This window comes from Geospiza fortis, unplaced genomic scaffold, assembly GCF_000277835.1.
Source record: "Geospiza fortis unplaced genomic scaffold, GeoFor_1.0 scaffold54, whole genome shotgun sequence".
In the NCBI taxonomy this organism is placed as follows: Eukaryota; Metazoa; Chordata; class Aves; order Passeriformes; family Thraupidae; genus Geospiza; species Geospiza fortis.
Genome location: NW_005054301.1, coordinates 9864353 through 9878999, shown reverse-complemented (window position 1 = coordinate 9878999; position 14647 = coordinate 9864353). Strand labels below are relative to the sequence as shown.

General features: G+C 37.7%; 1 protein-coding gene across 4 annotated transcripts in view; it reads left to right on the top strand.

The window, feature by feature from the left end:
* Positions 1 to 14126, top strand: part of NUBPL (nucleotide binding protein like) — a 75617-nt gene extending 61491 nt beyond the window's left edge. For all 4 annotated transcript variants that reach the window (XM_031065599.1, XM_031065608.1, XM_031065604.1 and 1 more), the window contains 3 exons: positions 453 to 573; positions 4445 to 4527; positions 13213 to 14126. In XM_031065599.1, coding sequence (XP_030921459.1) covers positions 453 to 573; positions 4445 to 4527; positions 13213 to 13275 — 267 coding nt within the window. In that variant the 3' untranslated portion in view covers positions 13276 to 14126. The remainder of the gene's footprint in view (positions 1 to 452; positions 574 to 4444; positions 4528 to 13212) is intronic.
* The last annotated feature ends 521 nt before the right edge of the window (positions 14127 to 14647 follow it).

Sequence of the window (14647 nt, the reverse complement as noted above, 5' to 3'; positions counted from 1 at the left end):
CCCTACAGGATAAAATATAAAAATGCCTTAAAAGCACGTCTGATTGTGTAATTTCTTGTAATGGTATGTTTTTATTTACCCTTTCCTGAAACTGCAAAGGACAAAACTGTAAAACGCAGCATGAAAATTCTTCCAGTATTCAGAGTTTGAAAATGAAATACTAGCAGGGAGAGTTCTTGGCAAGTTAGGTTTGTGCAAGAAGTACTTTTTGCTGCAAATAAGGCTGGTAGTCTTCAAGAGGTATAAATGTGAAGAAATTGAAATAATGCCACATGATGGGGCCACTGAGATGACTAATAAGAGCTGATAATGATATTAATGAGTCTGATTCCTATTTTAAATAACCACTCTGTGTTGGTTCTTAGTGGATAATCTATCCTATATTATCAGAGATTAACATGGAAATACCAGTGCTTCGTTTGAGTAATCTTTCCTTTCCTTTCCTTCGACAGGTTTTAGGACTAGTTCAAAATATGAGTGTTTTCCAATGCCCCAAATGTAAGCATGAGACGCATATTTTTGGAACTGATGGTGTAAAAGATCTGGCAAAAACCCTTGGATTGGATGTTTTGGGTAAGAATATGGAAATGGTTTTATTTGTGTGTGCATGAAGTGTTAACTGAATGATGAAACTGCATAATCCTAGATGACTTTGGATTCAGACTGTTTTCAGATGTAATGGAACTAATAAGTAGTCATGCTCTGTTCCTTATCAGTCTTGTAATGGTGATGTTGACTGCATAATAAAATTCTTGAATTGCATCTTAAATCTCTTTATTTACAAACAATCCAGAACATGAATTGTTTTGATATCAATATGCTATATTACCTGAAATTCATTATGTGCTTGACTATACAGCAATTTTTAGAAATAACCAGGAATTCTATTTAGTCTTAAGACAGACCTAAACTCTGTCTAGTAATATCAATAAATGTTTTCTCATTTATTTTCTTTAATTTATTTTTGTTTAAATATTTACTCAGTGGAGGCTTTATAGCAACGTTCTGGTATGTAAACAGGTCTGAAAGCTGGAGACTTTTTACAAAGGCAGGCAGTGATAGGGCAATGGAGAATTACTTTAAACTGAAGGAGGGTAGATTTAGATTAGATATCAGGAAGAAATTCTTTACTGTGAGAGACTGGCACAGGTTGTCTAGATTTAAGGGTGCTGCATTCCTGAAAATGTTCAAAGGCAGGTTGGATGGGGCTCTGAGATACCTGCTCTACTTGAAGTGTCCCTGTCCACAGAAGGGGGCTTGGAACTAAATGATTTTTAAGGTCCCTTCCAACTTAAATCATTCTGTGATTAGCTATGATTAAGCTATCTGTCATGCCTCTAGGCTAAAATATACATGGATCTTTAAAATATACATTACTGATTTAAAAAGGCATGGTTCAACCTGCGCTGTAAGTAAAGAATATAACACAGCGTAATTAAGTTGGTAAATGGGGTAATTGCATGTGCTAATGATGTGTTTCCATGTATTACTCTAATTATCTCAATGATTTTCCATAGCTAATTCATTAAAAAGAACCAGGAAGCTCACTTAGAAAGATCAACACAGAAACATCAAGGTCTGACATAGACTTGAGATAGCAAGGCAACACATAATTAAAGACATGCTTTTGGGCTATCTTTTAGTTTTCTGAATATGTAATGAGTTGTGATCAGAGCCCAAGGGGACTTCTACAGCCCTGGGTTATGTGGATGGATGCAAATGCTCTGCAAGCAGTTAAATCAAACGTGCATTTAGATACGCAGGCACAAATGATGTACCATGGCATTGGTCCCATAGGTGGTTTTTGTTATTTCCTAAGAGTGCAGAACTGATTGTGATTGGATTTAATTAGGAGTGATGTGAGAGATGAACAGATTTAGCAGGGGATAGATGAGATGTACAAAACAAAGCAGAGTGAAGTTTAACTTCAAACTGTCAATGCAAAAGCAGACTAAGATTAAGAATAATGCCCCAAGGGCTAAATTTTGAATTATAGTACTTGATCTGATTAGTATGCTCCTCCTTCCAGGGATCACCATTACATAATAATACCATATGGCATTGTAAGAATTACTGCTTATGGATTTTACGGTAATCCATCCCAAATGGAAGTTTTATCTCAGTATTACTTGAATTCTGCCCCAAAACCTTGAGAACATATTTTTACATATATATCTGTAAAATGCATATATTTAAAATTAGTAATTCTAAGTTTATTTTGCATATGTTTTCTGACACCTGTGGCTGTTCTGTTTGTTTAGATAAGCACCTAGTCCTTCTTGGAAACCCAACAACATGTTTGTCACCCAACATCTGACAAATTCTGCAAGCTAACAGTGTGCAGGATTGAAAAGTATCATCCTTCCACTTGCTCAGAGTTGGCTGTCATTAGTATTACTGAGTATCTTATTTTTGTTTACAGAAGACAATTAGCAGTTGCCATGAGTCTTTCAAGTAAAATCCATTATTTCATATACTTATGATTGTCTTTTATTTTTACTGTTCTTTAAAGGAATGTGTGACAAGGTTTGGGAGAGAGACTTTGTGCTGCTAATTTTTCTCTCCCTGTCTCTGAAATTTTTTTCCTGAAGTTTGAGGGCTGTAACCATGACCAGAAAGCTATGCCATTGGTATGAGTTAATAATTTCTGTGTGTTCCATCCTGACCTTTGCAATTCCTGACTTTTTTAGCACTGTCTGGTTCCTGACCATCAGCAATGACTGCCAGATTTTTAAAATTCTTTGTTTTTTCTTCCTACAGTAAATTTAAATTATTCTTTCTTTGCAATCAGCAGTTAGTTGTTAATATCAGAAAAAGTTATGATGTTAACTTTCCATCACCTTGGGTACTGAAGAATAGTGCAAAAGTTTTATCTTACTCAAACCCTTACCACCCAAACAGCTATGCAGATGGTTTTGATGTCTTTTGGTTAAATTATAAATTTTCAGTTTTTTAAAATTATAATGCATTTTTCTTTATCTTCTGACTGTTCTTACAAGTCCCGAATGCTCCTGTAGTACCAGCACATGTTTGCAAGTCTGAGGAAGAAAAGAGAGAGGCTGCCATTTTGTAATTATTGGAGATTATTATTAAGCTCATATTGAAAAAGTATTTTTTCATTAACAAAACATCCTTAGGAAAAAAAGATTAGTCTCCATGTAAAATAAGAGTAGGAAGTGAATGTCAGGGAGATTTACAATTTACTGTTATTCAATTAAGAATGTTTATGGTTAGAAAATTTTCAGAGGACTCCCTGAATTTTTAAATAAATGAGTACATGAACAGACTATTATACCTAAATTTATTAATGACTGAAATAAATAAGAAAAACAAATTGAAGGAAATGGACTGTAATTATCCTAAATAATAAGGTTGTTCAAAGATTCAGCACACTAATCACAGAGCCAGTGCTTTTGTGTTTACTATTTGCTTGTTTTTGTTTGTATTCCTACTTGCTTTGGGTTTGTGTTTTTTATTTCTTAAACTTTTTCAATTTTCATACAGTTTTTTAAACTGTTTCATTTTCTGAATACATTGAATCTCAGTAATTTACAATGGCCTTGATTTGAGTTAAATCAGGTTGCTAAATTGTATGAATTAAACTTGCATGATTTCTGATGTGTCAGGATTGAACTAAGGTAGGCTGTTCTGTCTTCGTCTATCCATAATGTAATATGTACCTGTGTCTTCCAGTAAAAGAAAGTTGGTCTTCAGTTCACTTCAAAATTATTTATGTAGCAGTAAACACAGGAATCGTCAGGTTTTTTGTAGTGGTGAAATCTGTGTTGCAGAAAGTATGTCTCAGAATGGAGCAGGGCTGCTAATTGAGTCTCATTTAGAACGTTCCTTTCCTCTCTAGCAGTTCCCTGCTCGTTATAAAAGCAGAATATAAAGAAGATTTCTGTTGGAAAGAAGAATGAACTGAATAGTTGTCCACCTTATAATTGGATCCAAGGCCTAATAAGGACAATAACAAATGCTATTATTTGGAAATTAAGTATTCAGATAAGTCTTTGAACAGGGATTACAATCTTAAAACAGCACTGAAAAGAACTTACAATGAGGAGATAGGCTGAACAGTAAGTTGCATGATGAACAGTTGCCTACACTCAGGCAATTTATTTCACGTAAACAAAATAATTTCTATCTCAGCCTGTATTTTTCTATGTTTGAGACAAAAAGCCCTTCCTTCTCTAATAAATGACTGAAGCATGGTCCTTTCTATTCAGAGAATGAGAAATCGAAAATATGTTTGGAATTATTCATTATGGATGTAAGGAAAATATACTGCAGCAAATTTTCATTTTAAATGGGAATTTTTGGAGCTAAAGCAATTCAAAGAGTATACTGAATGGGAATTGGATTTCAAGTTGCTTTAGGGTTAAAGAAACATTTAAGAAATACTAGGTCTTCACATATGTATGTCTTGGTATTTTTGATGCAGGTGACGTTCCACTGCACATCAATATACGGGAGACATGTGATTCAGGACAGCCTGTTGTGATCTCTCAGCCTCAAAGTGATGCTGTAAGTTTGGTGCACTGCACTTAGAACAACAGAGAGCTCGCCTCTAAAAGTGGATGGAGAGTACTGCTTCTTATTGCTCTTTGGAAAGAAATGGGTTTTTGAGTGAAGTAAGGAAATAAAGTAAAAGAAGGTAGTACCAGTAAGTAACTCAGGCCCTTGATTTTTGAATGCTGGTCATCTGTTCTGCTTCTGTGAGTTTGGTTTTGTTTAATTAGGCTGAATCATTCAGAATAGAGAAGATTTGATCCAGGTCCTGGCACGCTAAGAGGAGGAAGGTCAATGTCAAGCCTCATGAGACCTTGCAGCTATTGTAGGTCCTCTAAAGCTGTCAGTTAAGCCCTTGGTAGCTGAGCCTGGAAACTGTCAAAGGGTCTTACCCAAAGATGTTTGGAACAAAACTTCATATTGTCAGTACCTGGGTTGTTTTCATCAGGAAGTGGAGCAATTTACGCACAAGAGGAAATGGATTTTTTCAGTGTATTTACCATAACATTCTATTGTCGCTGGAAAATGCAAGTTGGTGAGGTGGTGGGAGTCAAATATGCAAATCTGTAAAGAAAAGTAGTTGCACATATGGAATTTCATTATTGCTGATAGAGTAAGATTTCCCTGTCTGCTATTTTCTTTCTCTGCTAGAGTTTGTCTGACAGGCTCTGTGGGGCAGGGTGCTGTACACAGAATATGGCATAATGCAGCCCCACTCTTGATTGCTGCTTAAAGATATATAGTGCAAAAAATTATTAATGCTGATCACAGATAGTAGAATCAATTCATAGTAAGGTAGATTGTACCTATGGAACATTTGAATTTCAGTAGCTTTTTCAATATTATGATTGAAATGTGTTTTTTCCTTCACAGTATTTTAGAAGGAAAAAAAAAGGGAGGAGAACATTAACATTGTTAATCCAGTATTATTAACATACTGAACAGGATTCTGGAAGACAAGTGATGGTCTTAAAATTGTAGTTTTGTTCTGAAAGAGAAGTGGCGTGTTGACTTCTAATTAAATACCATGTTTTTGCTAGGTTTGGGCAAGGTCCATGCTGTGGAATCATGTAGTGATCTGGAGTCTAGGTCTATCTGAAAAGGAATCCCTATAATCCATATGGCAGCTTCTCTCTGGGAAGTTTGATCAGCAATGTGACGTTTTGAATGAATGTATATGGCTTTGGTCAAAGCCGAAGTAAAACAGCTGGGAAACTAAGGTGGAGGGCTCACAGTATCTGAAATCTGTAATAACCAAGAGTCTGTAGCCTGCTGGACTATGGACTGAAGAATTCAGACGTGTATGGGATAGCATTCTGAAAATAAAAAGGCAAGAAAGTCTGTAGTGTTGCCATCTGTTCCTCCTTTAACTATGTTCTTGATAACAAAATGGTGGGTTATAATCACCATTTGTGGCAATTAAGTTAAATATGCAGAGGAATAAAGATTGACAAATATGTGTGACTCTGGGGAAAACTCTTAATATCCTTCTCTGCCTTTGTGTCTGTGAGATAATAGTTCTCCTCAGCGAATGTGTATTTTTAAAAATGTCACAAATCTCTGTAGAACGAAAAAGAATTTTCCTTCATCCCTGCTTTTCTTCTCATTTTAAAGATAGAAAAAATATCATTCTCTTATATTTTCAAATAAATATTAAATTCTTAGCACATAACTGATAGTGGGAGAGGGCATATAAGGTCAGATTCTAATCTTTAATACATGACAGTCATCACCATGTTTCTCAAATAAACTGAAATTGTGGCTATTCATGCATTAGCAACTTTTCGGATAGAGAACAATGTCTGGTGAATGCTCTTGTCGCTTAAATGTGCAGGGGATTTTCATACAAAATTCTATGCTGATTTTGTTAGAACACACTTACAAATCAAATACAGAATCATAGACCTGAAATAATACTTAGCAGATTCAAACAGTAGGGAATAGGGATGGTGATTGACTTCTTAGAAACCCAGCATGTTGTCACACCTTTTGAGCTCTTTCAAGCCTAGAATAAAATGGTTTCTAAAATATGTCAGTTAATACATTTTTGCTTACACATCTGCCATGGAGTTCATCTTGCCTTGCAGATATATAAAAGTATACCTCTGACTTTACACTAGAATTTCAAAATGTCTAAGCAAACTTGTCTAAATTTATTATTTTAAAGCTTAGATGTATTTGGTGGAAAAGGGGTTTCCTTTTCACAAATGACAAGGAAATTACTAAGAACTAAGAAAGGAAATTACTTGTAGAATGGAACATGTGTGAACTTAAAAAGTTTTTCCTCAGGGAAGGCACAGAATACACAAGACTAATCTGCTTATGGAAAGTATTGACATTATAGCTAAAGGATAGGAAGGTTTGATGACTGGAGTTCTCTTTTGGTGAAGCTTGAGGCAGTCCCCCGGGAGAAATAACAGTGCTGCTATAAAATGATTTTGCTCTTGGTATAACATTGTCTGTGTTAGTGTTTCTGTCAGCTTAGTTGTTTAAATTGTGGGGTTATTTGTGGCTTTTTCTTAATACTCTTCATTGATAAAACTTTGTGATGTAGAAATGGAATATTGCTGTACTTGCATGGTCAGCCTAACGCAGCAGCTGAGAGTGACCCAAGATCCTCTACAAGAAGCTTATAATTTCTTTAATCAACAGTGAGGGCTTACCTTCTGGAGTGAGACACTTCTGGAGATTAGTTGAACATTTTTCTCCTCCATCACACTGTGGAAGTGGATTAGCTGGCCCAGGCTCCATTTTGTTGCTCACTCAAACAGATGCAAGAGTCACTGGACAGCAAAAGCTGGTAAACAAAAATCAGGAATGCTGCTAAAATGGTAGAATCGGGGAAAAAAAGGCAGGGGAAAAGGTAGAATAGGGACAACTAATGAGGAATCACTGAAACCAGGTGAAATTGATCATGCTCAGATGTACTGGATCTTCCCATGGACCATGGGAAAGGAGCCAGCAGCTAAACAGGTGTTTGGAAAGGCATCCTGAAGCTTGCACGTAAGCAGACCAGAGGCACAGCAAGAGATAGAGAACATGATTAATTGCAGTAGAATTATTCTTCCAACAAAGGAGCTGCTTAAATACCCAGTGAACTCTCCATCACTCTGGGAGAACAATAAATAGAGGTTTCTGAGAGCTCTTCTTTCTGTGAGCATAAAGCCCGGAGACTCATGGAGCAGTTGGTGGTTATCTTGTGAGGAATTCCTGCTAGAAACTTTGGGTGTATCACAGTATCAATACCTTGGCAGAACAGACAGGTTGTCTGTGATTGTTGAGCACCAAACTCCCACCTGTCACCTCCCACCTCAAACAAGTACAAAATACGTTTGGTGTACCAGTATGTCCATTCACATCCTACATATACAGGTGAAGAGTTTTGAGTCCAATAAATTGCACACTGATTTATAAGGGAATAGAAAAAGCCCAGTCAGGTGGAAAGCAGGGGCACAAGGTATCAGCAGTCTAATGGAACAGAGCAAAAGAAGTCTGATTAATCATCCCTTTTCAATTAAATCAGAATGTTAGAAACCTTGCTGTGGTGTCATCCAAACAGACAACTCAAATTTGTATTCAGAAACACTTTGTCTCTAGCATGCTTATGAAAGGGTGATATATACGTAGGGTAAAAACATACAGCCTTTTAAAGATTGCAATAAGTAGTTGGAGAAAAATTTAAGTACTGGTAGCAAAAAGTCATAGAATCCTGTTTTGTGGTTTAGTTGTCATCAATAATTCCATTTAATGAGTGATCAATGCAGAGTGTGATATTTTAAAAGAAAAGAAAACCTTAAAGAAGGCTGCATGGTATGATTTGTAATATGCCTTTATCATCAAGGCTTCCTTTGAATCATCACAGTAGCATTTGGTACGTGTAGGTTCAAATCCTTCATTCAGGGTGTAGACAGTACAATGCATCATCAGACCCTCATTTATGGTTCTGTCTGCTGAAGAAAAGGCTGTGAGTGTAGGATAGTCTGTTTGAAGGATGTTACTGTACTGCATTTGATTTGCACTGTTCTCTTTATCCATGTTTTTTGGGCAGGATGTGTATTTAGATGTCTGTAAGGGCACCTCGGGTTAGCAGTATTACCCTGCTGGGGCTGCCCCTAGGAATAGTTTGGCTGTTACTACTGCTGATTAGGATTAATAGGAAGTTTCCCATGAGCACTGAGGATTTTTCTTTGAGATTTTAGTTTAATAAATCCAGCTTATTTACTAGTCTCCTCCATTTCATGTTACAATGTATGGATTGACTTTTACTGTCTCAGTAAGTTTGCCTTTCTGACTTGAGACTTCATTGTATATTTGGCAAGAGTTGCCAGTACATGCAAAGAAGAATCTTATGGTGGAGCTGCCCAGAGGAAGGACTGGTAGGGAGTGGGATAGTCTCTGGACCTCTTGTAGCAACCAAGAATTTCTCTGGGTGACATGAAGCTTGTATCTGAAATAGACTTATTTAAAGCTGCATTTGTCATCAGGTTTTTAGTGCCTTCTGAGTTGACCACAGTAAAATACAGACATTGGAAGGCATCTCCAGTCATGCACTGAAGGCTGGAGTTGTGTCAAAGTAACAAAGCAATTTCCGTGTTTCCAAATTAAATCTATTTAAAAATCTGATTGAACTGACAAATGGAACATGATTGTGCAGGGAGTGCTAAGAACCAAAGTTATCAATGACAGGCTGGCTATGCTTATTTTCATGTAGATGGTAGCTAAGACTAGTATTTGCCCTTGTGATAGTCCCTATTGGATTAGTTGCTCATGGTGGCTAGTTTCCTTCAGCAATTAATAAAATGTAAGCCCTAACAGGTCAGTTGAGCAGATTTAAATTCCTTTTCCTTCTTTACAGGTATATTAGGATCCACAGCATTTGATGTTCCAGACAGTCAGACTTGCACAGATTCTCTTTTGGATTGCTGGGCTGGATAAAGCAGCCTTAATAGTCTTGGAGTCTTGTAATCAGCAATAGACATTAGAAACTGTGCCAGTACTGGGATTTATATCCTGTTGTGTATGAGGCCTGTAACCTAGTGATGGGATCAGTGTTGGGATCAGTGTGTGTTTCCGAGTTGCTGGTCTGAAGTTGTTTGTATGCAGTGGTTTGGGTGAAGGAAACGGGATATCAGCTCCTACCTGCTTTTACTTTGTTGATTATAAGTTGAGTTCTGTGTTTGTGTGACAGAGTCACCAGGTACTGGCAGGCACTGTAGTGAGCTGTTGGCAGGCTGAGATCTGCACTCCAGTGGAAGCAAACCAGCAGGTCAGGCCATGCCAGTCCAGTCCATGACAACAGGGCAGAGTCAGCCATGACCTGTACAGTCTGCAGTAATCTTAGCAACAATGCCTACTTCCCTCATGGGTAAGATTTTTAGGGAGAATGAAATGCCATAACTGAAAGGCAGTATTTCCCTAGGATTACTGTAGGGCTCAATTAGATGAGCTGGTAAAAGGTCTTCCAGTTTAAATCTACCCAGCATGTATTAGTCCATGATAATACAGATCTGCTACAGAGTGATGAATCAGGATGTTCTGATTATTTATGCTAGGTAGGACTTCTCACTCCATTTCCTGGTGAACTTCACAGGTTCTCTGTTTCCTGCTCCACCATCTATGCTGTCATCAGTCACTTCATTATCAGCTGTGCCCTTGAGGTCTTAAGAACTGTGCCCTTCTGGCACTGTGCCCCTGTTTGAGAGGTGAGCAGTCTCTCACGTGGCTGTTTCCCAGCTTTTTTTGTTGACTCATCACCTTCCCTTTGAAGCATCACCTTCCACCTCTACCTCTGCCTGCCCTAGTGCTGCTCTCAAACCCCATTGAGGCGCTGTTCATAATAAACAAGTCTGGTCTGGGTTTAGGGCATTCTGTCTTCCTGTGTGCTTCTTCATCCTCATGAAGTGGGAGGAATGATAGCTGGTATGTTGTTTTTAAATATAAAGTTGTCTGTCAGCAAAAAAATGGTTTTCAGAAAATCTATAAACCATTCATTTAGAGCTTTCGAATATGAAGGGAGTAACTGACCTGAGAAGTTTGCTTTTATCCTGTTAAAATGAGGTTATGGGTGATGAATAGGAACTCATCCTTTATTCTTTCTCATTCTTTACTCTTTATCTGCTGTTTTTCTACCTGGAAAGGAAATAGTAAATCCTTTCTGGTTTCATTTGCAACCCAACTTCTTTTGCGTAGTAATGATGGATTAAACAGCTGAACTGAGCTGTGCACATTGAAAAGATCATGAGTAGGAAAAACTTTTCAATTTACATAGGGTTATTTTTATATAGTGCATATTCAGAGTCACCAAGATTCCATTTAGACCTTTCAGGTGTATTGACTGATAGTCAGGTCCTCACTCATGGCTAAATGACTTGTTCAAAGATAGAAACCAAGGCTCAAAACAGTTGATTTTTGCCAAAGCCAGGTGACTGGTAGAGTTCTGTAAGGGCACACATGAGATACTGGTCTGTTCAACAGAAAAAGTAATGATCCAGGAAAACAAAAAACCCAAAGGTCAGCAGGCAAGACGCTAGAGAGTGTCTAGTAATGCTGGAATGTTTGCTACAAAGAGCTGCATTGGGACCCTCCTGTTGCAAAGTGGTGATCAGCTGCTTGGCAAATGAGGGTCAGTGTACTTCGGGAAAGTGTTGCTCAGACACTCATTAACAGCTTTTTGTGGGAAAAGTATCTAAAATCTATTGGGCTGTTGACATAAGGTAACATTTATACAAGCAGTTGAGTCTGCTTATGGTGAATTTATAGTTCTGTGTACAATTTGGTCAACTCTCGAGCAGACAAACAGGCTGGGCAGTCTCTAGAAGGGGCCAGGTACTGTATGCAGGTTGTTAATTGGCTCATTAAAATGCATGAATTGATCTGCGCAAAGTGGGAGCTGCCTGCGGGGCTGTTCCAGGTAGTTTGAAATTCCCACCTGGAGTGCTCCTGCACCAATTAGTCAAATACTGAACTGCAAAGGCAGCTTGACTTCAGTCAGTCACCACACTTCAGGTGGGTCCATTATCTTGTCTAGGCGAGTAGTTAGTTGGGGGGCAGCTGGAGCACCCAGGGCATTAATAGCTGAGTGAGGTGGGTGTTGCACACAGGCTGTTACCCAACTGCACTGCAACTGTAGCCACAGAAGTTTGAAATTCCTGATTGTGAATTAAGTTCTAAATAATTCTGTCGTTCTTGCCATGGAGTCATGTACGTGAGAGAAAGCAATTCTGTCTTGCTGTCTGCATTCCTTACAAACTCAGAGAATGTTATGGCTTTAGTTTTAAGGAGGTGTGAGCACTGAGACTATGAGGTGTAGAGGGTGAGTGCCAGAGAAGAAAATCCTGCAAGCCAGGAGCAATCCCTAAAAAAGAGGAGACAGACATGAGTAGTGCATGGCCCTGCAAAAGGCTGACACCTTGTTCAGAGCAGTGACAGTGAGTGCTGGTGGCCCTGATGTGACAGTCCGTCAGTCAGTCAGTCTCTTCCTGCCCCCCAAGCTCTGGCCTCTGGCATGTGTCAGTTTGTTTGCTGCTTTAAAGGCTCATCAGGGGTACAAGGACTAATTCATGGTTAGAGCCATCCTGCAGGAGACAGGAGAAATCAGCATGGAGATTTGTCCAAGGAAAGCAGGAAAGGTTGTCAATGGGGTCTGTGTATGCAGACTTAGTGGAGAAGATGGAGAAGGTTGGTCACTGTCTTGCAGAAGAGCAAGCTCAGTTAGGGGAATTTGCTGTGTACTTGAGAGAGAATGTGATGCATCAGCTGGAATCTGAAGTACGACAAATTCAAATTATAGAAAAGGGGTACATTTTAACAATGGAAGTAATCAGCTTCTGGAACAATGTGCAGTGTGTATATACATACACACAAAATTACTATTTTAATTAAGCATTCTTATATAAATGGTTGAGATTTTTAAAAGATGTTCCCTTTTGACTACAAGTTGTTGAGCTTGGTACAGGAATAATTTGATTTAATTCTGGGATTTGTTCTGTGTTGGACTTCATACAGTGTTTTTATATAAGTCCCTTGACATTAGATTTGTTAATAATTGATGGTGGACTGATCATGGCCCTAGCTGTGTCATGGTTTTTGGAGATGTTAACATAAGTATGCTTACTTGGGTTGCTCTCCGTAGTCAAGGTGTCTGACCAAATGCCACAGGCTGGTGTGAAAGAGAGCTTTAATTGTGCAGATTTTAGTGTTGCAGAATTAGTTCTTTCCAATACCTACTTCAGTCTTTTGGAAAGGTGTCTTTTTTTAAAAATACTTTAAATGTCTGAATAGGAAATTGCATAGTGATAGTCAGGTCTGTAATGAATAGTTTCAAAACAAATTTTTGAATGCTGTTGTTTTCTCTAATTCTCTGTCCTGTGCATCTTGGTTGTCAGGATGAGGGAAGTTTATAATTAATAGTGGGAGTAAAGAGTCTGTATCTTCCTCATCGCTTCTCTTTCAGAAGAGTTTGCTTGTTACAGACAAATTGTTCAGTTAAATTTAAATTCCCCCACCAATATTTTTCTATAATGCTTGTGCTTAATCTGTCTCTTAATGCATTGTTTTTCCTGAACACAGGCTAAATTTAACCCATTTATTTAAACATGTTTGATTTTCTCTTTGTGTGTAAAAGAACAAATACCTAATTAGTTGGGAAATATTCCTTTCTATAGAAAATGGAGTGCTCAATGTGTGTTTCTGTTTTTGCAGGCTAAAGCCTATCATGAGATAGCTATGGAAATATTAAGAAGACTACCAGTACCTCCTGCTTGAAGCCTTTGCCACTAAAATTCAGCAAAAAAGTGATTTTTGAGGCCGCAGTGCAGAAGAGTCCTGTTACTTAAATACATGGAGGCCATATGTTAGTTCTAAGAACTTCTTTAGGAATTAATTTACCAGAGGTTAAATTATGATTGTGATAATTACTGTTTTTCACATCGTTGGCCATGTCCAAAAGGATTCAAGTATGCAAATGATGATAGACAATACTTAACTGCTGAATTGTAACATCATCAAGCAAGAAGGGAAGAAGTGTATTTTTTTCTGTGTGCCCTATTTTGAAGTCAAGAATGTAAAACAGCCTCTCCATGCAAGGAGAACGATGGTATGCCAAGACATAAATTTAATTTTTAAGCAGGATTTCAATACTCTAATTTCCTTCAGTTTTTGTTCAGATTTTTACATGGTTGGCTATCAAACTGACCTTAAGTTCTGCAAGATTTTAAAATCAGTTCTGTAACTGCTGTACTTTTCTGTGTTCATCTTAAAAGAAGATTAAACAAAACCACATATACTCTGGAGAGTTCTTGTAATGGATGATGAATAAATTCATTCATTATTGGATAAAGTTCGATAGTGAGGCATTTCAAGTTCAGTGGAGAATGGATTACGTGACCCTGAGGCTTATTTCTCTACTGTTTTACATTATAATGAACCCAGACAGAAGACAAGGTAACAGAGGTCTTCACTGAAAACCAGATGTTTTTCCTGAGCTCAGTTTGCCACGGAATGCAAATGATCAAGATAAATTAAATTTATGATTGCATATTCCTCCTACAGCGCAGCAACTTGGAATTTGAATATAAAGATGTATTTTTGAAGTAAAGAAATATTTGGTCTTCAAACTGCATGGCCTTCTGGTTTATTTTTTCATTGCCTGTGATCTTCGTGTTGGTGTGTGGAAGTGAAAGATTATGCCTTCAGGGAATGAGTTTTCATTTACAATTAGATCTTGGAGTTGACATTTAGGCTTTTCCATCTACACAGTCAAGTATCAGTATCTTAAACGTACATCGTAACCCTACCAGAGAGTGAAGTTAACCATGCTAGGGAGTTCTGCTATTGACCTCTGAGGGATCAGGTTTTTCCCTGTATTCCAAGTACTTGGTCAGGATTTTTGATGTAGTTTTTTCTTATTGAAGTGATACAACATAAAAAAATGGTGTACATTTACATTAAGAATATTTAAATAATATCCTTACCCAGAGTTTAGATGAAAAATCTAGACACAAGTGATGAGTTGAATTTCACACTTAGGTGATTTTCTAAATATGTAAATTACATAGTCCAAAACCGTTGATTTTTTGCATCAAGTCAATTTCTGAACCTCCTTCCCTGCACCTTCCCCCGTGAAATCTCATATCAG